This window comes from Pituophis catenifer, unplaced genomic scaffold, assembly GCF_029215685.1.
Source record: "Pituophis catenifer annectens isolate HBS135680 unplaced genomic scaffold, rPitCat1.0.hap2 SCAF_7, whole genome shotgun sequence".
NCBI classification, from domain to species: domain Eukaryota; kingdom Metazoa; phylum Chordata; class Lepidosauria; order Squamata; family Colubridae; genus Pituophis; species Pituophis catenifer.
The window spans coordinates 88,417,430-88,439,596 of NW_027256887.1; the positions used below are offsets into that span (position 1 = coordinate 88,417,430).

Consider the following 22,167-nt stretch of genomic DNA (forward strand, 5'->3'; position numbering starts at 1 on the left):
GGTGGGTGAGTGGGAGGGGATTGCCGCCTTCTCCCCTTCCACGTTTAAGGAGGGGAGGAAAGGAGGATGAAGGGCCTCCTCTGGTTAAATGAGGAGGGGGTCTCGGGTCCTTTTGCAACAGGCGATCCTCTCCATTCCCCATTATGATCGCCGCCGCCTCCTTTCAGAGGGGGCTCCTTTTAGAGTAGGGGGCTTCTCCCCTAGAGCATTGGTGTGAGTAGCTGGGATGGGGACCCAAGGTCCCCTTCTCCATCTCCTCCACATTTAAATAGGGGAGATGTCTCCCCTGGCCTAGTTAAATGCAGAGTAGGAGGCCTGGGTCCTTTTCCAATAGGTAATTCCATCCCACCCACCCCAAAGGGAGCCCCCCTCTGATGGGGAATGGTTAAATGCTCCTTAAATGCTGAGGGGATGGAGAAGGTGGACTGGAGTCCCTTTGGAAACAGGCAACCCACTCTGTTCCCCATCCCTCTGCCCCGAAAAGGAGGCCCCCTCTGAAAGCCCCCCCCCAAGGTCACCCCACAGAATGGGTAAAAGGCAGCCCACCAGGCTATTATTCCCTTCCCCCCACCCAATTTTTTCGTGGGTGCCCAAGGCAGGCCTGAGGGGAGGGTAAGAGGGAGGGTCTCTCACCTTTGCACCCCAAATCAATCCCCCCCAAAAACCCTTTGCAAAGACGCAGAAAGAGAAAGCTCAATCGAGATGCAAGCTGGGGAAACCTTGACCTGGCAGCTCCACCCCGCAAAAGCGGTTTGGGGGGGGGGGGTAAAAAAAATGCATCCCAGATAACTTTGTTGTAATTGCGCAACGGACTTTGGAAAGTGAAAGCTTGATTCCCTGGAGGCAAGGAAGCTGATGAAGAAGGGATGCCCTTCCTGGCAATTTTTTCTTTTTCCTAGTTGCAACTTTTTTCCCTCCCCTAAATGCAACTTTTTTTTTTTTTTTTTTTAAAGCTCCTGGTTTGTGTTGCGACACCCAGGGGGAGGAAGGGAGGGAGGTACAACTCCAGGCCTGCAAGGAATGAACTTTTTCCAGTGGATTCCTTGTGAAGTCTCTTCTGCTTTTGCGCTCTTCGTACTTTTGAGCAGGCTGGCGCTTCCTTATCTTACCTTCTCCCGTTTCACTACAGCTCTTGAAACTCTTCTATTTGCTTTTCTGGCTGGCAGAGATAGTGAAAGTATCTCCTAATAATTGTTCCCCCTCTTTTTTGTGCTTCCCAGGAAGGTGTGGGCCGCCACCTTAGCTGCAGTGTTAATTTTGAGGGGCGTTGAAGGTTTGGACCCACTTGAAACAAACTGAGGAGGAATTATTTCAAGAGAAGAGAATATTTGTAGCTCAGGGTTGAAGCGTGAGGTCCTTGGTAATCTCCGAGCTTGGTGGTTTTCTTGCGGACGTTTTGTGACCCAACTAGAGAACATCATCAGTGCTTGGAGGGAGTGGAGTTCACGGAGGAGAAGGAGAACTGTAGGGTCCACGGTGGTCTCCGAGCTTGGTGGTTTTCTTGCAGACGTTTTGTGACCCAACTAGGGAACATCATCAGTGCTAGAAGGGAGTGGAATTTGCAGAGTGGGAGAGGAGGAGAGGGGAGTAATGTGGGATCCTGGGTGCTAAATAACTAAATAACATCAGAATTGTTTCTTGTTGCTTGTACCTTGAATGGATAAGATGCAGTTGTATCTCCTACTTCTAAGCCAGGTGATCTTCTATATCAGTGTTTCTCAACCTTGGAAGCTTGAAGATGGGTGGACTTCAACTCCCAGAATCCCCCAGCCAGCGCTGCTGGCTGGGGGATTCTGGGAGTTGAAGTCCACCCATCTTCAAGCTTCCAAGGTTGAGAAACACTGTTCTATATAGTAACTCTTAACAGGAAAAGGGATAAAGTCACTTTGTATATGAGTATTGGTAGATTCATATCCGTTCTTGAGAATAGCCAGCCTTTTACCATATTTCTATTTTATTAGTGTAGTGCTTCAGAAATCATATGCAAACTCTGTGGCTTTCAGGCAGCTCGCTTTTCTGGAAATCTGTATTTCAGCGTTGTTTTTGGGGGCGATGTACCATGCAGTCCGTTCTTAGCATGTTTCTGGGGGGGAAAATTTTCATTTATTCAGTTGGATTCCATATTGTTAGATTTATAGCCTATCCCTCAGCCTCAAATGATTGAAATCGAAGTCTTTCTTCCTTTTTAATTCTGCAGTCACAACATGTAAGGCAGTTTAGGCTGAGAGAGAGAGAGAGAGAGAGAGTGACTGGCTAAAAGTCACCCAATGATGATCTGTCTGAAGCCAAGATTAAACCTAGGTTTCTCCAGGGTTAAGTTAAAGTCAGTGGGGAATTCACTTAACAACTCCAGTGAGCCACTTGTCAAATGTGGCACGAAAAGCCATAACTCGCTTAACAAACGTCTCACTTAGCAACGTAAATTTGGGGCTCAATTGTGGTCGTAGGTTGAGGACTGCCTGTACATGGAGGAGTTTCCCTTAGTAATATTTTTAGAAGTCGTTTGCCATTGCCTTCTTCCTAGGGCTAAGGGGAGTGGCTGGCCCAAAGTCAACTGGTGAAGTTCCATACAGGATTGGAACTCGTGAGCAGCCAGCTTGCTGTTTGGAGTCTTTAGCTACTAGTACATTTATTTACTTACTACAGGTAGTGCTCGACTTACAACGGCTCACTTAGTGACCGGGGCTGAAAAAAAAAAGCAACTCAACCATTTTTCCCACACTTACGACCGTTGTGGCCTCCCTGTGGCCGCACGATTTACATTCAGACGCTCGACAACTGATTCACATTTACGACAGTCGCAGTGTCCCAAAAGTGATCCCCTTTTGCTACTTTCTGGCCAGCCAAGTCAATGGGGGGGGGAACCAGATTCACTTAACGACTGGGTGACTTGCTGAACGACCGCGGTGAGTCCCTGGACAAACGCAGCGAGAAAAGTTGTAAGACGGGGGCCAAGCTCACTTAACCCATTTCTCACTTTGCAACGTAACCGTGGGGCGCAGTTGTAGTCATAAGTGGAGGATTCCGTGTATTGACAGAATGAGACACTGAGGACCATCAAGGAAAGGAACAGAAGTTGTGGGAGCTTCATCTCTGGAAGTTTTCAAGGAGAGACGAGACTGCCATCAGTCCGAAATGGCATAGGGGACTCCTGCTTGGGCTGGGGATGGGGGTTGGACTAGATGACCTCTAAGATCCCTTCCAGCTCTTTTTAATCTGAATGCTGTTGCACCGGAGAGTCGTTCTTAAGGGCATTTGTGCTTCGACGTCGCCAGACAAGAGCAGGATCCCCCGCGAGCCTCAGAATGAAATGCCACGGGCGCTTCACCGCGGGGGGGGTTAGATTGGATGAAAATCCTTATTTTTATTTATTTTCATTTCATTTCATTCGACTCTTTAAAGGCGCCTAACCCCCCCCCCCAGGGCTGGGCTGGGCTGCGTTTCTGACGGAGCGCCCCTTCGGCAGGGAAACTCACCCTGATTCACATCTGCCAAGATCTCATTTCTGGAAAAACGCAGACAGGGAGCGAAGTCGGCAGGGCGGCACGGCTGCCCAAATGAAGCCAATGAGATTCCGAAATTAAGCTTGTAATTTCTTATTTCTTGCCTGATCCCTGCTTTCCTTCTCCAGGCAAGTCCTCGGGGCGGGTCTCTCGAAGAGAAAGTGGCAAGAGTTGTAGGTTCGATTTTTGAAATCTCTTTTTCAGGCGAGCTGACCGTTTCTGAGCTGCCCTCCCTCATTGGGGGCAGAATCCTGAGAAAATTCAGGCAGTCCTCGACTTAACAACGGTTCGTTTAGCGACCGAAGTTACAACGGCACTGGAAAAAGCGACTTAGCAACCGTTTTTTCCACACTTTCACACGGGGATTCGTTGCCGCATCCCCGTCACCAAACTGACTCGGCAACTGACTCATACTGGTGACAGTTGCGGTGTCCCCGAGGAAGCCAGATTCACTTAACAAGCGTTTGCCAACTTGACCAATGCAGGGATTCACTTAACAACCGAGGCGAGAAAAGTGGTAAAGCGGGGCGAAATTCACTTAACAAACATTTCACTTAGCAACAGAAATGTTGGGCTCAGTTGTGGCCATAAGTTGAGGACTACTTGTACTCTGACAGATTCAAAGATTAGCATCTCTCTTTTTCTCTTCCTCTCGCTCTCTCTCTCTGTCTCTTTTTCTCTTTCTCCGTCTCTCTCTCTGTCTCTTTTTCTCTGTGTCTGTCTCTCTCTCTGTGTCTCTCTCTCTCTCTTTCTTTCTCTTTCTCTCTCTGTCTCTGTGTTTCTTTCTCCGTGTCTCTCTTTCTCTCTGTGTCTCTCTGTGTCTCTTTCTCTCTGTGTCTCTTTCTCTCTCTCTGTCTCTTTGTCTCTGTGTCTTTGTCTCTTTCTCCGTCTCTCTCTCTCTCTGTCTCTTTCTCTCTGTGTCTCTCTCTTTTTCTCTCTCTCCGTGTCTCTTTCTCTCTTTCTGTGTGTCTCTTTCTCCGTCTCTCTCTCTCTGTCTCTTTTTCTCTGTCTGTCTCTCTCTTTCTTTCTCTTTTTCTCTCTGTCTCTGTGTTTCTTTCTCCGTGTCTCTCTCTTTCTCTGTCTCTTTCTCTCTGTCTCTTTCTCTCTCTCTGTCTCTTTCTCTCTGTGTCTCTTTCTCTGTGTCTCTCTCTCTTTCTCTCTCTCCGTGTCTCTTTCTCTCTTTCTGTGTGTCTCTGTCTCTCTCTCTCCATGTCTCTGTGTCTCTCTCTCTCCCTCCTCTCTCTGTGTCCATATGTAGCTATGCGCCAAAGGAAGATTATCGAGGTTTCAAAACTGCCAGGCATGGGGTTAATTTTTCTGCCTGACCATTTTTGCCTCGTCCCCTTTCGTAGCACTTTGACCCACCCTCCTTTCCCCCTCCTCCCCGTGAGGCGTTAGCCGACTGAATTCGCAATCGTAAAAAAAAAAAACCAAAAAACAACCCAGCCTCGGCTGGGGAAAAAACGAGCACAAATTGCTCTTTGATCCCAGCAGTTTAAAAAAAGTTTAGATAAAAAAAAAAAGAAAGAAAAAAAGATCCGAGCAGTTTAGCGATGTGGTTCGGCCACTTTTAATTTCCTTCTCTGCTCCGGGGGCTTTGGGCTCACGGCTGGGCCGACCTCCCAAAAAAGAGGCTGGACTCAAGGGCCCCCATCGTTCTGCGCCAGCCAGGTGTGGAGGTGAGACCTTCCAGCTGTGATGAGGGATGAAGGGAGGCGCCTCTTTGGCACCCAGGGCTCTCTTCTCTGGTCCGACCTGAAAATCCCCCAGGCCTTGCCAGCTCTTCCCGCTTTTCTGGAGCCTCGGTCCCTCCACGGGGCCACAATTCCACTCCCACAGTTGGGCAGGACAGGTCCCTGCGCCCAAAAAGCTTTCCTGCGAGAAAAGGTGACGAGGAAGGGAAGGAGAGGAGGAAAATGGAGGCAGGATGGGTGACGACTGTAGTTAGTTAGACAAACTGGAGTCCTGCTGCACTTTACAAATCAGTGCATTTGTGACCACACTAGATGGATGGAGTATCAGCTGGAGCAGGTGTGCCTCCCTCCCTCCCTCCCTTTTTCCTTCTCTCATCCTTCTTTCCTTCCTTCCTCCCTTCCTTTTTCCTTCCTTCCTTTTTCCTTCTCTCATCCTTCTTTCCTTCCGTCCTCTTTTTCCTTTCCTTCTTTTTTCCTTCTACCTCCCTCCCTTCTTCTTTCCTTTCCTTCCTTTTTCCTTCTCTCATCCTTCTGCTTCCTCCCTCTTTTTCCCTTATCCTTCCTTCCTTTTTCCTTCTACCTTCCTTTTTCTTTCTCTCATCCTCCTGTTTCCTCCCTCTTTTTCCCTTATCCATTCTTCCTTCCTTCCTTTTTCCTTCTATCTTCCTTTTTCCTTCTCTCATCCTTCTGTTTCCTTCCTCTTTTTCCCTTATCCATCCTTCCTTCCTTTTTCCTTCTACCTTCCTTTTTCCTTCCTCCCTTCCTCTTTCCTTTCCTTCCTTTTTCCTTCTCTCATCCTTGTTTCCTTCCTTCCTTCCCCCCTTTCCTTCCTTCTTTCTTTCCTTCCCTTCCTCCCTCCCTTCCTTTTTCCTTCTTCCTTCCCCTCTTTCTCCTTTCCTTTCCTTTCCTTCCCCTCCTCCTCCTTCTTTCTCTTTCTCTCTCTCTCTCTCACACACACACACACACACACACGACATGGGCAGAGAGACCCCAAGACACCCAATCGCTCTGTGAGAAATATTAAACCTTGAAGTCAGAGAAGGGAGACACGGAAAATCTCGGCTGTTTATTACTTTCTCGTCCAGTGACACAAGAGATGCTATCATCTCAGAATGAAAGCTTGGCGGATTTAGTAAGTTACAGACCATGAAAGCTTTCGCCAGAATGAATGACTCGGGGTGTTAAATGATGATTGCTCTCGCTGGTGCAGACGTAGGGCCAACTGTTTGGAAAATCCATCACAGAGATTTGGCCTCCATTACGTTCCAGTCCTTTCATGCCTCTTCAAACGAACCTCCTTGCTTGTAGAGGCCTGATGCCAGCCTCAAAAAAACACCCCCACCATTCCTGGTGGTTTATTAAAAAGAAAAGATTTTCATTGCCCTGTTAAGGATCCCGACTGGATGGGTTTGGGATGTCCGAGGCAGCTGCTTACTCGAGGGTGCCTGTTAATCCTCTTCATCCACGACCTGGTGTAAAATTGACTCTGGTGGATCGGCTTTCAGGGCTGCGAAGGGGAGAATTTGAGAAATACAGCTTTGGAATATGGCCTTGAGTTCTCCGCAGTGTTTATGGTCGGTAAGCAGAGCCCACTTGGAAATATGAGATAATTGGCAAGCAGAGATCTGGGCTGAGGTTTAAAGGGTGCCTTTTGATCTTCATCAGCGGGGAAAAAAGGAAGGTTCTTGCATTTAGGCAAGAAAAACCAAACTCACAGGTACAACATAGGTGGTCCCTGGCTCAATAGTAGGAACTCTGAGAGGGATCTTGGAGTCCTAGTTGACAATCACTTAAATAGGAGCCAGCCGTGTGTGGCAGCTGCCAAAAAAGCCAACACAGTTCTAAGCTGCATTAACAGAGGGATAGAATCAAGATCACGTGAAGTGTTGATACCACTTTATAATTCCTTGGAAAGGCCACACTTGGAATCCTGCATCCAGTTTTGGTCGCCACGATGTAAAAAAGATGTGGAGACTCTAGAAAGAGTGCAGAGAAGAGCAACAAAGAGGATTAGGGGACTGGAGGCTCAAACATAGGAAGAACAGTTGCAGGAACTGGGTATGTCTAGTTTAATGAAAATAAGGATTAGGGGAGACATGATAGCAGTCTTCCACTATCTCAGGGGCTGCCCCAAAGAAGAGGGAGTCAAGCAATTCTGCAAAGCCCCCGAGGGCAGGACAAGAAGCAATGGATGGAAACTAACCAAGGAGAGAAGCAACCTAGAACTGAGGAGAAATTTCCTGACAGTGAGAACAATTAGTTAGTGGAAGGACTTTCCTCCAGAAGTTGTGAATGCTCCAACACTGGAAGTTTTTAAGAAGAGATTGGATAACCATTTGTCCGAAGGGGTGTAGGGTTTCCTGCCTGAGCAGGGGGTTGGACTAGAGGACCTCCGAGGTCCCTTCCGACTCTGCTATTCTGTTCGTTTTTTTCTCCTGCCAAAGACTGAGTTACGCCACCATTTCCAAAGCGTGGGAATAAATATTTTCTTGGCCAGGCTCTCCCGTAATTGTTGGAGCAAGCAGGAGTTGTTGACAAGGGCCCTGCCCTACCTCAGGATTCTGGCTTCCAGTCGTAAGGAAAATGAAACACTCTTGGCCTGACTAGCAAGAATCGGCTTTCGGGTGTCTGTCTGCACTCTTCCCGTGGTCAGCTAGGGTGAGTTTGGGAAGCCCTGGCCTTCCAGCTGTTGTACCCCAGAAGCTGGGCCAAGGGGAGGGTTACTGTGGCTTGAGCAACATCTGGAGGTCCATTAGGTTCTCCATCCTTCACCTCCGACTTGGCGTGATAATAATGGGGATGTTATGCATTCAGTCGTGTCCGATGGTGATTCTATGGGCCACGAATAGAATAGAATAGAATAGGATAGAATAGAAAAGAAAAGAAAAGAAAAGAAAATGTGGAGTGGAGTGGAGAATGGAGGAGGAGAGGAGAAGAGAAGAGAAGAGGGACTAGGATAGAATAGAATAGAATAGAAAAGAAAAAAAGAAAAGAAAAGAAAAGAAAAGAAAAGAAAAGAAAAGAAAATGTGGAGTGGAGTGGAGAGTGGAGGAGGAGAGGAGAAGAGAAGAGAAGAGGGACTAGGATAGAATAGAATTAGAATAGAATAGAATAGAATAGAATAGAATAGAATAGAATAGAATAGAATAGAATAGAATAGAATAGAATAGAATAGAATAGAATTTTATTGGCCAAGTGTGATTGGACACACAAGGAATTTGTCTTGGTGCATATGCTCTCAGTGTACATAAAAGAGAAGATACGTTCGTCAAGAATCATAAGGTACAACACTTAATGATAGTCATAGGGTACAAATAAGCAATCAGGAAACAATATCAATATAAATCGTAAGGATACCAGCAACAGGTTACAGGTTACAGTCATAAGCGGGAGGAGATGGGTGGTGGGAACAATGAGAAGATTAATAGTAGTGCAGACTTAGTGAATAGTTTGAGAGTGTTGAGGGAATTATTTGTTTAGCAGAGTGATGGCGTTGGGGAAAAAACTGTCCTTGTGTCTGGTTGTTCTGGTGTGCAGTGCTCTATAGCCTCGTTTTGAGGGTAGAAGAGTTTAAGTCCAGGATGCGAGGGGTCTGTAAAGATTTTCGGATAATACAATCCTTGGTTGTAGAAATGGAGCCCTAGAAACAAAATCACATGAAGTATTAGTACAGCTTTATAAACACTTAGTAAGGCCACACCTGGACTACTGCATCCAGTTTTGGCCACCACATTACAAAAAAGATGTTGAGACTTTGGAAAAAGTGCAGAAAAGAGCAACTAAGATGATTAGAGGCCTGGAGAATAAAATATGTGAAGAACGGTTGCAGGATTTGGGTTTGGCCAGTCTAGAGAAAAGAAGGACGGGGGGGGGGCACGATAGTAGCATTTGAGGTGCTACTACAAAGAGGAGGGGGTCAATTTATTTTCCAAAGCACCAGAAGGCCGGACAAGAAGCAATGGATGGAAACTAATCAAGGAGAGAAACAACTTAGAACTAAGGAGAAATTTCCTGACAGTGAGGACAATTAACCAGTGGAACAGCTTGCCACCAGAAGTTGTGGGTGCTCCAACACTGCAGGTTTTGAAGAAGAGATTGGACAACCATTGGTCTGAAATGGTGTAGGGTCTTCTGCCTGAGCAGGGGGTTGGACTAGAAGACCTCCAAGGTCCCTCCCAGCTCTATTCTGATTCTAATATTGCATTACAGATAGTCCTCAACTTACCACAGTTCTTTCAGTGACCATTCGAAGTTACAATTGAATTGAAAAATAAGTGACTTACGACCATGTCTCACACGTAGACAAATACCCATAGACATGAGGGATGGGCACGAAGGAAAAAAAAAACAGTCTGTGTGTCTAGTTGTTTTGGCATGCAATGTCCTGTAGCAGCATCCAGATAGTGGGTTAGTTTGGGTATTTGCAACCAGGTTTTGCTGTTCTCGGATACCATTGTGTGATGACGCTTTGGGGACAAACATTGGACCCCCCCCCCAATATTCAGTTATGGGTGCTGGAGAAAAAGAACATCAGTGCAAAAGTAGTCTGTCTTCCTTCCTTCCTTCCTTCCTTCCTTCCTTCCTTCCTTCCTTCCTTCCTTCCTTCCTTCCTTCCTTCCCTCTCTCCCTCCCTTTCTTCTTTTCTCCATTCTTTCCTTCCCTCCCTTTCTTCTTTTCTCCATTCCTTCCTTCCCTCCCTCCTCCATGTTTCTTTTCCTTTTCTTTCTCCTCTTTTTTCTTTTCTTCATTCTCCCTATTTCCTTTCTTTCTCTCCTTCCCTTTCTTCTTCTTCTTCTTCTTCTTCTTCTTCTTCTTCTTCTTCTTCTTCTTCTTCTTCTTCTTCTTCTTCTTCTTTTCTCTCTCTCTCTCTCTCTCTCTCTCTCTCTCTCTCTCTCTCTCTCTCTCTCTCTGGCACTAGGACGCTACTTCTGTAGGATTTGGGGGAGATCTGGGAAGGTTTAGACTCATCGGGTTGGAAAGGACCTTAGAGGTCTTCTAGTCCAACCCCGCCGACTATGGGTGATCCCTTGTTGAACGTCCTTCAAAAGAACTTGAGAATGCGGACTGTGGTTTCATCTCTTGGGTCCTGATGGCATTTCTCTCTCTCTCTCTCTCTCTCTCTCCCTCCCATCCCCAAAGGTTCACGCCTGGGAGATCTCCGACCACTTGCTACAGATCCAGCAGGATGTGGAGTCCTGTTACTTCGCAGCCCAAACCATGAAGATGAAAATCCAGACCTCGTTCTATGAGCTCCCCACCGATTCCCACGTCTCCCTCCGCGACTCCCTGCTTTCCCACATCCAGAACTTAAAAGACATGTCTCCCGTCATCGTCACCCAGGTGAGAGCATCTGATGGGCACACTTAGCTCTGGCAGCAGCTTGGAGACCCAGCAAACCTCCTTCTTCTGCCTTGCTTGGCGGGCTTCCGTGGGTCACTCTGAAATCTGAGCTGGACAGGCCGGCAGTGATTTTTCTTTTTTTTTTAATTTGATTTATATGCCGCCCTTCTCCGGAGACTCAGGGCGGCTTACAATGCGTTAAGCAATAGCCTTCATCCTTTTGTATATTTTATACAAAGTCAGCTTATTGCCCCCACAAACTGGGTCCTCATTTCACCTACCTTAGAAAGGATGGAAGGCTGAGTCAACCTTGAGCCTTGGAGAGATTCGAACCAGCAGTAATTGCAGGCAGCTGTGTTAATAACAGGGTGCTTAGACCACTGTACTATCAAGGCTCTTGGTGATTGGTCTTGCCCAGCAAGAATAGGCGTATACTATACAAGAATATGCATATAACTATAACAAACTCAATTTCATTGAGAGTCACATCAGGGCTGACCTTGGGGGGGCGTGGCCAACTGGGTGGGTGTGGTCATCTTGACGCCACTCCCCAAACTGCTGGCATGTTTCCTCTTCGCATTGGGTAGACCAAGATGTCTCCGCGGAGCGGATCTGACCACATCACAGGCTGGATCTGGCCCACAGACCTTCAGTTTGATACCCCTGTACTATAAGAATATGCGTATACTATAGTACAAAGTAGGGACGTGGTGGCTCAGTGGCTAAGACGCTGAGCTTGCCGATCAAAAGGCCGGTAGTTCAGCGGTTCGAATCCCTAGTGCTGCGTAACGGGGTGAGCTCCCATGACTTGTCCCGGCTTCTACCAACCTAGCAGTTCGAAAGAAGGTAAAAAATGCAAGTAGAAAAATAGGGACCACCTTTGGTGGGAAGGGAACAGCGTTCCGTGCGCCTTTGGCATTGAGTCATGCCGGCCACATGACCACGGAGACGTCTTCGGACAGCACTGGCTGTTCGGCTTTGAAACGGAGATGAGCACCGCCCCCTAGAGTCGGGAACGACTAGCACAAATGTGCGAGGGAAACCTTTAGCTTCACCTTAATAGTACAGAGTTCCCCAATCTTTCCAGGTTGGTGGTGCAGAGCGGGTGGAGGAGGGAAAGGGGAGATGACTGTGGGAGGGGCAGGTGCGTATGTGTGCATGCCAACACCGCAACGGCGACGACATACGAAAGGGGCTGCAACTGCCCGCAATGACGCTCGCGCAAGTGGGGCCATACTTGTGCGCAGAGGCATGCACGCCGGCCAGCCACTTATGTGGCCCGGTGGCAATTAGGCCTGTGGCCTGGTAGTGGGTTGCAGCCCACAGATTGGGGAGCCCTGATGGAGTATATGCATATTCTTTTGGGAAAAGTGCAAAGAGCAACTAGGATGGTTAAAGGTCTGGAGATTAAAACATATGAAGAACGGTTGCAGGATTTGGGGATGTCTAGTTTAATGAAGAGAAGGACTAGGGGAGACGTGATAGCAGTCTTCCAATATCTCAGGGGCTGCCCCAAAGAAGAGGGAGTCAAGCTATTCTCCAAAGCACCTGAGGGCAGGACAAGAAGCAATGGGTGGAAACTCATCAAGGAGAGAAGCAACTTGGAACTAAGGAGAAACTTCCTAACAGTGAGGACAATTAACCAGTGGAACAGCTTGCCACCAGAAGTTGTGGGTCCAGTTTCTTTAAGAAGAGACTGGGCAGCCACTTGTCCGAAATCGTATAGGGTCCCCTGGTATCGGGGGTTGGACTAGAAGACCTCCAAGTTCCCTTCCAGCTCTATTCTGATTAAAGAATCTGATTCTGGGGATCTGCTCTGCACGGGATCCTCTTATCCTATTAAGAGCCGTGGTGGCACAGAGGTTAGAGGGCAGCATTGCAGGCCAACTCTGCCCACAGCCAGGTGTTCGATCTTAACTGTCTCAAGATTGACTCAGCCTTCCGTCCTTCTGAGGTGGGTCAAATGAGGACCCAGATGGTTGGGGGCAAGAGGCTGACTCTGTAAACCGCTTAGAGAGGGCTGTGAAGCGGTATATAAGTCTAAGAGCTAGTGCTAAGTGGAAGGGAGGGAGGAAAGGAAAGGAAAGGAAAGGAAAGGAAAGGAAAGGAAAGGAAAGGAAGGAAGGAAGGAAGGAAGGAAGGAAGGAAGGAAGGAAGGAAGGAAGGAAGGACGAGTCCTGGTGGCGCAGTGATTAGAATGCAGTAATGCAGACTGAATGCACTGCCCACAGTCTGGAGTTCGATTCTAACTGGCTCAAGGTTGACTCAGCCTTCGGTCCTTCCGAGGTGGGTCAAATGAGGACCCAGATGGTTGGGGGCAAGAGGCTGACTCTGTAAACCGCTTAGAGTGGGCTGTGAAGTGGTATATAAGTCTAAGAGCTAGTGCTAAGTGGGAGGGAGGGAGGAAAGGAAAAGGAAGGAAGGAAGGAAGGAAAGAAGGAAGGAAGGAAGGAAGGAAGGAAGGAAGGAAGGAAGGAAGGAAGGAAGGATAGATCCTGGTGGCGCAGTGATTAGAATGCAGTAATTCAGACTGAATGCACTGCCCACAGCCTGGAGTTCGATCCTGAGTGGCTCAAGGTTGACTCAGCCTTCCGTCCTTCCGAGGTCGGTCAAATGAGGACTCGGATAGTTTGGGGCAAGAGGCTGACCCTGTAAAGTGGTATATACCGTATTTTTCGGACTATAAGACGCACTCCCCCCACCTCAAAAGTGGATGGAAATGTCTGCGCGCCTTACACAGCGAATATTGCGGCGGGGGGGGGGTTAGTGCAGTGCCAATCAGCCGTTCTAGGCAGCGGGGATTGCCGCCGCCTATCGGTGCCGCCGCCCGTTCGCTAATACGTGTCTTATAGTCCGAAAAACACGGTAAGTCTTAAGTGCTACTGCTCTCTGTGATCTACCTTTGATCTCTTTCTCTCCTGCTCTCCCTACGCAGCTGGCGTTAGCCATAGCAGACCTGGCCTTGCAGATGGCTTCCTGGAAAGGCTGCGTGCACACCTTGGTTGAAAAGTAAGTCTCCCCCCTTTTTCCGATCGGGTCTGAAAGCAGCCGATCAAAACCCCAGGTTGCCTCTGTGTCTCGCAGGAGTGAGCCTAGTACAATCCGTGCGGGGGGGCAGGTGGCTTCTGGAGGGATGGTTTCCAAGCACACCGGGTGGACCAAACGTAGAAGTTTAGAAGAATTGCAGCCTCCCTGCTCCGCTCCCGATTTGACAGCATTGGGTTTGTTTTCAACGGCACAGGTAGTCCCCCACCGTACGACTGTAATGGAAGTCTGCCCATTACAGTCGTTGGTTGCGAGGGTAATACAGGTGGTTCTTGACTTAACAACCGTTCGTTTATTTTGTCATGCTTATGTGGCGTGTGTTGGAGGCGGGTGACCCTTTGAGAGCTGTATGCACCGAAATTTTGTTTTAATGTATACCGATTAGCATGCGCTCAGGGTGACAATAAAGTTGATTCTATTCTACTCTACTCTACTCTATTCTACTACACTATTCTACTTTATTCTACTCTACTCTATTCTACTATTCTATTCTACTCTATTCTACTATTCTACTATTCTACTCTACTACTACTCTACTAGAATAGAGCAGAAGAGTAGTAAAATAGAGTATTCTACTACTCTTCTACTCTATTCTAATCTATTCTACTCTATTTTATTCTACTACCCTATTCTATTCTATATTCTATTCTACTTTATTCTACTACTCTACTTTAGTCTATTCTACTCTATTCTACTACTCTATTCTACTACTCTTCTACTCTATTCTATTCTACTCTATTCTACTACTCTACTTTATTCTACTACTCTATTCTATTCTACTCTATTCTACTATTCTATTCTACTATTCTACTCTATTCTACTACTCTTCTACTCTATTCTACTCTATTCTACTTTATTCTACTACTCTAGTCTATTCTACTCTATTCTACTATTCTACTCTGTTCTACTACTCTATTCTACTCTTCTACTCTATTCTATTCTACTCTATTCTACTACTCTATTCTCTACTCTATTCTATTCTACTCTATTCTACTCTACTCTATTCTACTATTCTACTACTCTATTCTATTCTACTCTACTCTATTCTACTCTACTCTATTCTACTACTCTATTCTACTCTTCTACTCTATTCTATTCTACTCTATTCTACTACTCTACTCTATTCTATTCTACTCTATTCTACTACTCTACTCTATTCTCTACTCTATTCTATTCTACTCTATTCTACTATTCTATTCTACTACTCTACTCTATTCTACTACTCTATTCTACTCTACTCTATTCTACTACTCTACTTTATTCTACTACTCTATTCTACTCTATTCTACTATTTTACTCTATTCTACTACTCTACTCTACTACTATTCTATTCTATTCTATTCTATTCTATTCTATTCTATTCTATTCTATTCTATTCTATTCTATTCTATTTTATTCTACTCTATTCCTATCCTATCCTATCCTTATCCTTATTTTATTTTTATTTATTTACTTATTTTGTCGTGCTTATGTAGCATGTATTGGAGGCGGGTGACCCTCTGAGAGCCGCATGCAACAAAATTTCATTTTAATGTATGCCGATTAGCCTACACTCAAAGCGGCAATAAAGTTATTCTAAGTCTAAATTCTAATTCCGTATCTTCTCCCCTTTTTTGGGGGGCCCCCAGGTACAATAACGACGTGACATCCCTGCCCTTCCTGCTGGAGATCCTGACGGTGCTCCCCGAGGAAGTTCACAGCCGGTCCTTGCGGATCGGGGCCAACCGACGCACCGAGATCATCGAAGACCTGGCCTACTACTCCAGCACTGTGGTCTCCCTGCTGGTGAGTTTGGATTCGGAAGGGTAACAGCTCAGCTCAACTGTAGCTTCTTGCAGAGAGAGAGAGACATGGAGAAGCCTGGAAGTTGGGAAGATTTGAACCCGGGGTTCCTTGTCAGCCATAAAATCAAGAGGGCGGCTTGGTGCAGCTGAACCCCACTGATCTGAGCATAAGATGGGATTAATAAAGGAGAATATTTATAGCTTGGGGTGGCAATGTGGGGTCCTTGGTGGACTCCGAGGTCGATGGTTTTCTTGCAGACGTTTCTTGACCCAACTAGGTAACATCATCAGTGCTAGAAAGAAGGAAGGAAGAAAGGAAGGGGAGGAGGAGGAGGAGGAGGAGGACTATGGGGTCCTTGGTGTTCTCCGAACTTGGTGGTTTTCTTGCAGACCTTTCGTGACCCACCTAGGTAACATCATCAGGGCTAGAAGGAAGTGGGGTTTGTAGAGTGGGAGAGGAGGAGGACTGGGGGGTCCTTGGTGGAATCTAAGTTCGATGGTTTTCTTGCAGACGTTTCTTGACCCAACTAGGTAACATCATCAGTGCTGGAAGGGAGGGGCGGTTTGTGGAGAGGAGGAGGAGGAGGAGGAGGGGAAGAGGAAATAGAAGAAGGAACGAAAGGGAGGAAGGATGAAGGAAGAGGAGGACTGAGGGGTCCTGGGTGCTCTCTGAGTTTGGTTTCCTTGCAGACATTTCGTGACCCAACTAGGTAACATCCTCAGTGCTAGAAGAGAGTGGGGGTTTGCAGGGAGGAGGAGGAGGAGAATAACAACTGTGGGATCCTTGGTGGTCTTTCTATGAGCTGGGTGGTTTCCTTGCAGACATTTCGTGACCCAACTAGGGAACATCATCAGTGCTAGAAAGAAGGAAGGAAGGAAGGAAGGGGAGGAGGAGGAAGAGGAGGAGAACTGTGGGATCCTTGGTGGTCTCTCTCTGAGCTCGGTGGTTTTCTTGCAGACATTTCGTGACCCAACTAGGGAACATCATCAGTGCTAGAAAGAAGGAAGGAAGGAAGGAAGGAAGGGAGGGGAGGAGGAGGAAGAGGAGGAGAACTGTGGGATCCTTGGTGGTCTCTCTCTGAGCTCGGTGGTTTTCTTGCAGACATTTCGTGACCCAACTAGGGAACATCATCAGTGCTAGAAAGAAGGAAGGAAGGAAAGGAAGGAAGGAAAGGAAGGGGAGGAGGAGGAAGAGGAGGAGAACTGGCATCCTTGGTGGTCTCTCTCTGAGCTCGGTGGTTTTCTTGCAGACATTTCGTGACCCAACTAGGGAATATCATCAGTGCTAGAAAGAAGGAAGGAAGGAAGGAAGGAAGGAAGGAAGGAAGGAAGGAAGGAAGGAAAGGAAGGAAGGGGAGGAGGAGGAAGAGGAGGAGAACTGTGGCATCCTTGGTGGTCTCTCTCTGAGCTCGGTGGTTTTCTTGCAGACATTTCGTTACCCAACTAGGGAACATCATCAGTGCTAGAAGGAAGGAAGGAAGGAAGGAAGGAAGGAAGGAAGGAAAGGAAGGAAGGAAGGAAGGAAGGAAAGGAAGGAAGGGGAGGAGGAGGAAGAGGAGGAGAACTGGCATCCTTGGTGGTCTCTCTCTGAGCTCGGTGGTTTTCTTGCAGACATTTCGTGACCCAACTAGGGAATATCATCAGTGCTAGAAAGAAGGAAGGAAGGAAGGAAGGAAGGAAGGAAGGAAGGAAGGAAGGAAGGGGAGGAGGAGGAGGAGGAAGAGGAGGAGAACTGTGCGGTCCTTGGTGGATTCTGAGCTCGATGGTTTTCTTGCAGACGTTTCTTGACCCAGCTAGGGAACATCATCCGTCCTTAGAAGCCTTCTCGCACAAGCCTTGAAGCTTGAGAAACACCGCCTGGGTGGGTGGGCCGGTCCCTGTGCCCTATTGTGGCCCTTCCTTGAGGGAAACCTGAACCCGGTCCTCTTGTTCCCCTCCTTCAGATGACCTGCGTGGAGAAAGCCGGGAGCGACGAGAAGATGCTCATCAAGATCTTCCGGTGCCTGGGAAGCTGGTTCAACCTGGGCGTCCTGGACAGCAACTTCATGGCCAACAGCAAGTTGCTCTCCCTGCTTTTTGAGGTTCTGGTGCGTGTCCTGGGGGTCCCCCCTTCACAAGCCTTGGAGGGGCAGCTGGGCACTCAAGTGCCGAGGAGGAAGACGCCGTGCAGGTGTCGGAACTTGGGGGTGGGAGCAAAACCCTGGTAGGACCCCGAACATCTCCCCCTTTATGTCAAGCATACGGTTAGGAAGAAGATCAAGACGCCATATTAAACGCCACCCTGATAAACGGGGGCCTTAAGGACAGGTAATCCTCCACTTAACGACTGCTCAGAATTACGACGGAGCTGCCTTGGGGGTGGGGGGGCTAGTCAAAAACCTGCATTCAAAGTCCTGACAGTTTCCCTTTCCCTCTTGATCACCTGACCGAACTTCGGGCCACCCGTCCCGCATTTACGGACCATTTGAAGTGTCCTGGGGGAGGGACAGGTGTCACACGACCACGTTTCACGAGACAGATTTTCCGGCAAAACCTTCCCTGCATTGCTTAAACCGCTGTCATTAAATTTGTCATAAAGCCGAGTCAAGTCACAACTTAAAGACAGCGATTGGGGCATGATGCTCCGTTACGGTCGTAAACCGAGGACAACTTGCAAGCACCTTCGTTTTTCAAAATTTGTGTGATCCGATTTCCCTCCCATCCTCCCTTTTTTTTTTTTTTCCCCTTTCTTGAAATGGGAGTTCGTCCTCCGCTTACGGCCGCAAATTGAGCCCCCCCCAAAAAAAGTATTGTCGTTGAGCGAGAAACGTGTTCAGCGAGTTTTGCCCCATTTTACGACTTTGCTCACCGCGTTTGTTAAGCCAACGGCTGCGGGTTGTTAAATGAGCCACGTGGTTGTGGAGTGAATCTGGTTTCCTCGTTGACTTTGCTTGTCAGAAGGTTGCAAAAAAGGGAGTTGTGTGACCCCCCGGGGATACGGCCACCATCGTAAACGCGAGTCAGCTGTCGAGCATCCGAATGTAAATCACGCAACCGTGCTACGACGGTCCTAAGTGTGAAAAACGGTCATCGGTCACTTTTTTCTGGTGATGTTGTAACTTCGAACAGTCCCTAAATGAACTGTTGTAAGTCGAGGACTACCTGTACGCCGGCTAATGAGACTTGGTGGAAATGTAGCCTGCTTGGTTATGAGGAGTACAGGCGGTGCTCGACTTACGACTGTTCGCAATTATGACAGCTCTACAACAACATTCCCCATTATGTCAGGAGACAGGTAGAAGATCAAAGGACTCCCATATTTAACATAACCCCGATAGAAGCAACCAGGGTGGATTGGATTTAAATCATGATTTAAATCATGATTTAAATCACTAGTAAAAAGGCTTGAATTAAATCAACTCGATTTAAATCATAATTTTTAAAGAGCGACTGTCATCTCTGCTCCTCCTTTGACCCACCGTTGACTCACCGATAGTCCCAGTGTTTTTTTTTTGTTTTTTTTTTCCAATTTTTTTTAAGAATTTTTTTTTATTGCAAAAGTTTTACAATTACATTTTCTCCCCATTTTCCCCCCTCCAACCCTCCCTAACCCCCCCTAACCATCCCCATCCCCCCCTAACCCACCCCTCCCCCCCCGGACTTCCACAGAATATAATCCAATCAAAATCCCCTTTTTATAAAACTTGAACCCCTCCATCCCCAATATAATTTTTCATCTTCACAAAAATCAAATCTTTCTATCTTTATATAACATTTTCAGTTAAAAGCTATCTGATACTTCCTAGTTTGATATTTATTCTGCACATAGTCTATCCACTTTTTCCACTCCCATTCATAAGTCTCTTGTGAGTGATCTTTTAGATATGTTGAAATCTTCGCCATCTCTGCAAAACTGGCCATCTTCAAAGTCCATTCCTCAATGGTGGGCACAGCTTCATTTTTCCAATAATGACCTATCAGTAATGTTGCTGCTGTTATCATATACAATATCAACTTTGTTTCACCCAATATAAAACTGATAGTCCCAGTGTTGCAGAATATACAGCCTCCTGCTACATAACTAAGCTCCGTTTCATGCTGAATACACTAAATTATTTATGTATCTTAAATAGAAAACTATCTTACGATAGATTTTTACCCCAAAAGTTTTTTATTAAAATAAATTCGATAAAAATAAAAAAAATCCGATTTAAATTAAAAAAAATCCGATTTAAATAAAAAAAATCTGATTTTTTTGATTTTTTTTAAAAAATCATTGATTTTTATCCACCCTGGAAGCGGCGTAGGTACAGAAAGTTCTCGACTTACAACTGACCTATCTGGGTGCTAGTTAGGACCTGAATTCAAAGTTCTGATGCCCCCCCCATGTGATCACTTGACCACGTGATTAGATACAGGTGTGTGACCCTCCCTCTCCATCCAATGTGGCAGGGAAGTGTGAATAACCACAGTTAATCAGGTAATACTCGGGCGTGGGAAAAGGAGGCTGAACGTTAACAGAGATCCGTCTAGGAGGATTAAGCAAGATCTCCGGGTGGCCTCTTTTCCAGCAACAGGACAAGACGTCGTCCAACCTGCACGAAGCCGCATCGGACTGTATCTGCTCCGCCCTCTACGCCATCGAGAACGTGGAGACCAACCTGCCCCTCGCCCTGCAGCTCTTCCAGGGCGTCCTGACCCTGGAGACGGCGTACCACATGGCCGTGGCCCGCGAGGACTTGGACAAGTGAGTACCTGGAGCATCCTTCCCCTGGTCCCTGTTGCTGGGAGGAGTTTGAGAGCAAGGTGTTCAGCCAGGTGGCAGCCAGACGTGCGGCTGTGTTGAATTTCCATTCTCAGTTCAAGGAGATGTTCCCAAGAGGAACTAAGTTAGAAACTGGGAGACGATGAGTTCTAGTCCTTTCTTAGGCATTAAAGCCAACTGGGTGACTTTGGGCCAATCACCATGAGATGGGGAGTTCTAGTCCTGCCTTAGGTATGCGTGAAAGCCGGCTGAATCACTTTGAGCCAATCACCAGGAGACGGGAAGCTCTAGTCCCGCCTTAGGCATGAAAGCTGAGTGGGTGACTTTGGGCCAATCACCAGGAGACAGTGAGTTCTAGTCCCACCTTAGGCAAGAAAGCCGGCTGGGTGACTTTGGGCCAATCACCAGGAGACGGGGAGTTCTAGTCCGGCCTTAGGCATGAAAGCCGGCTGGGTGACTTTGGGCCAATCACCAGGAGACAGTGAGTTCTAGTCCCACCTTAGGCAAGAAAGCCGGCTGGGTGACTTTGGGCCAATCACCAGGAGGCAGCGAGTTCTAGTCCCACCTTAGGCAAGAAAGCCGGCTGGGTGACTTTGGGCCAATCACCAGGAGACGGGGAGTTCTAGTCCGGCCTTAGGCATGAAAGCCAGCTGGGTGACTTTGGGCCAATCACCAGGAGACGGGGAGTTCTAGTCCCACCTTATGGGTGAAAGCCAGCTGGCTGATTTGTTAAGTGAATCTGGGTTGCCATCGTTCGGCAGAAGATCTCAAAAGGGGATCTCAGATGATCCCCGGGACACCTCAAGTGTCATAACTATGAAGCACTTGCCAAGCCTCTGAATTATGATCACGTGATTCTGAGGAAGGCTCCCAAGGTCGTAACTCACGTTCTTCTTCAGTGCCGTCGTAACTCAGAACGGTCCCTGAGTGAACTGTAGTAAGTTGAGCCCAACCTGTAGTCCCCACTAAAGAAACATCCATGCATACAAAGCTGGAATCGGGAGAAATTATTAAACGGCACTGAGAAAAGTGACTCGCGACCGGTTGTCCCGCTTAACAACCGTCGTAGCATTCCCACTGCGGTCCCGTGATCAAAATTTGGACGCCTGACAACCGTCATATATTTATGACCGTTTTCAGCATCTGGCCATTGAGCGATCTCCCCATCCAGCTTTGGACAAAGCCAAAGTCGGCGGAGAAGCCGAATTCGCTTAACGACTACACGATCCACTTAAGAACCGCAGTGTTTCGCTTAACCACCGTGGGCATCAAACCAGGCAGGGCTCCCTTAAAAACCTTCATTGCCTCGCTTCGCCGTGAATGGAAAATTCGGCCCCCGCTCGTCGTAAGACGAGGACGGTCCTGTATTCCTGCAAGAAATTGCATTGCTTGGTCTGCCTGATTTTTATCCCCGCTGAGATTGTTGCTGTCGTTTTTTGTGTAGAGTCCTCAATTACTGTCGGATCTTCACCGAACTCTGCGAGACCTTCCTGGACAAAATCGTTTGCACCCCAGGCCAAGGTTTGGGGGACCTGCGGACTATTGAGCTGCTCCTGATCTGTGCGGGACACCCCCAGTACGAGGTAGGAAGCCCCAACCTCAACCTTCCACTTCCTTGGTGGAACCTGCGACCGTCTTGGACATTTTGGGGTGCTCAGGAGTGTGTTGTGGGGGGGAGAGGCTGCCGCCTTCTGCTGGAAGAGAGGGGAAAAATTAAAAGGAGCCCCCTATCACTGGATAGCAAAATGAAATTCTTTTTTTTTTTAATTGAAAAGTTTTATAGGAAATACAAACATTTTCTGTCTAACAAAATGAAATTCTTTTTTTTCTAATTGAAAAGTTTTATAGGAAATACAAACATTTTCTCCCCCCTTCCCCCCTCCCCCCCACCTCCCTAGACTTCCCAGAACAAGCACAGGGTATAACATTCACAAACATAAAGCTAAAATATGCTAACAAATTATTACATTCATATTCTCCCTAAATATTTAATTCCTTATAACTCAAAAAAACTATAAACATAAACTCCTTAAAAATTATTTCATTCATAAGCTATA

At 47.2% G+C, this 22,167-nt stretch overlaps 1 protein-coding gene across 1 annotated transcript in view; it reads left to right on the plus strand.

Moving 5' to 3' along the window:
• TNPO3 (transportin 3) overlaps positions 1–22,167 on the plus strand; it is a 47,857-nt gene that overhangs the window by 1,063 nt on the left and 24,627 nt on the right. Inside the window, exons 2-7 of the mRNA XM_070947727.1 lie at positions 10,337–10,537; positions 13,473–13,546; positions 15,211–15,367; positions 17,310–17,453; positions 19,917–20,092; positions 21,555–21,693. Of these exons, the coding sequence (XP_070803828.1) occupies positions 10,337–10,537; positions 13,473–13,546; positions 15,211–15,367; positions 17,310–17,453; positions 19,917–20,092; positions 21,555–21,693 (891 nt within the window). The remainder of the gene's footprint in view (positions 1–10,336; positions 10,538–13,472; positions 13,547–15,210; positions 15,368–17,309; positions 17,454–19,916; positions 20,093–21,554; positions 21,694–22,167) is intronic.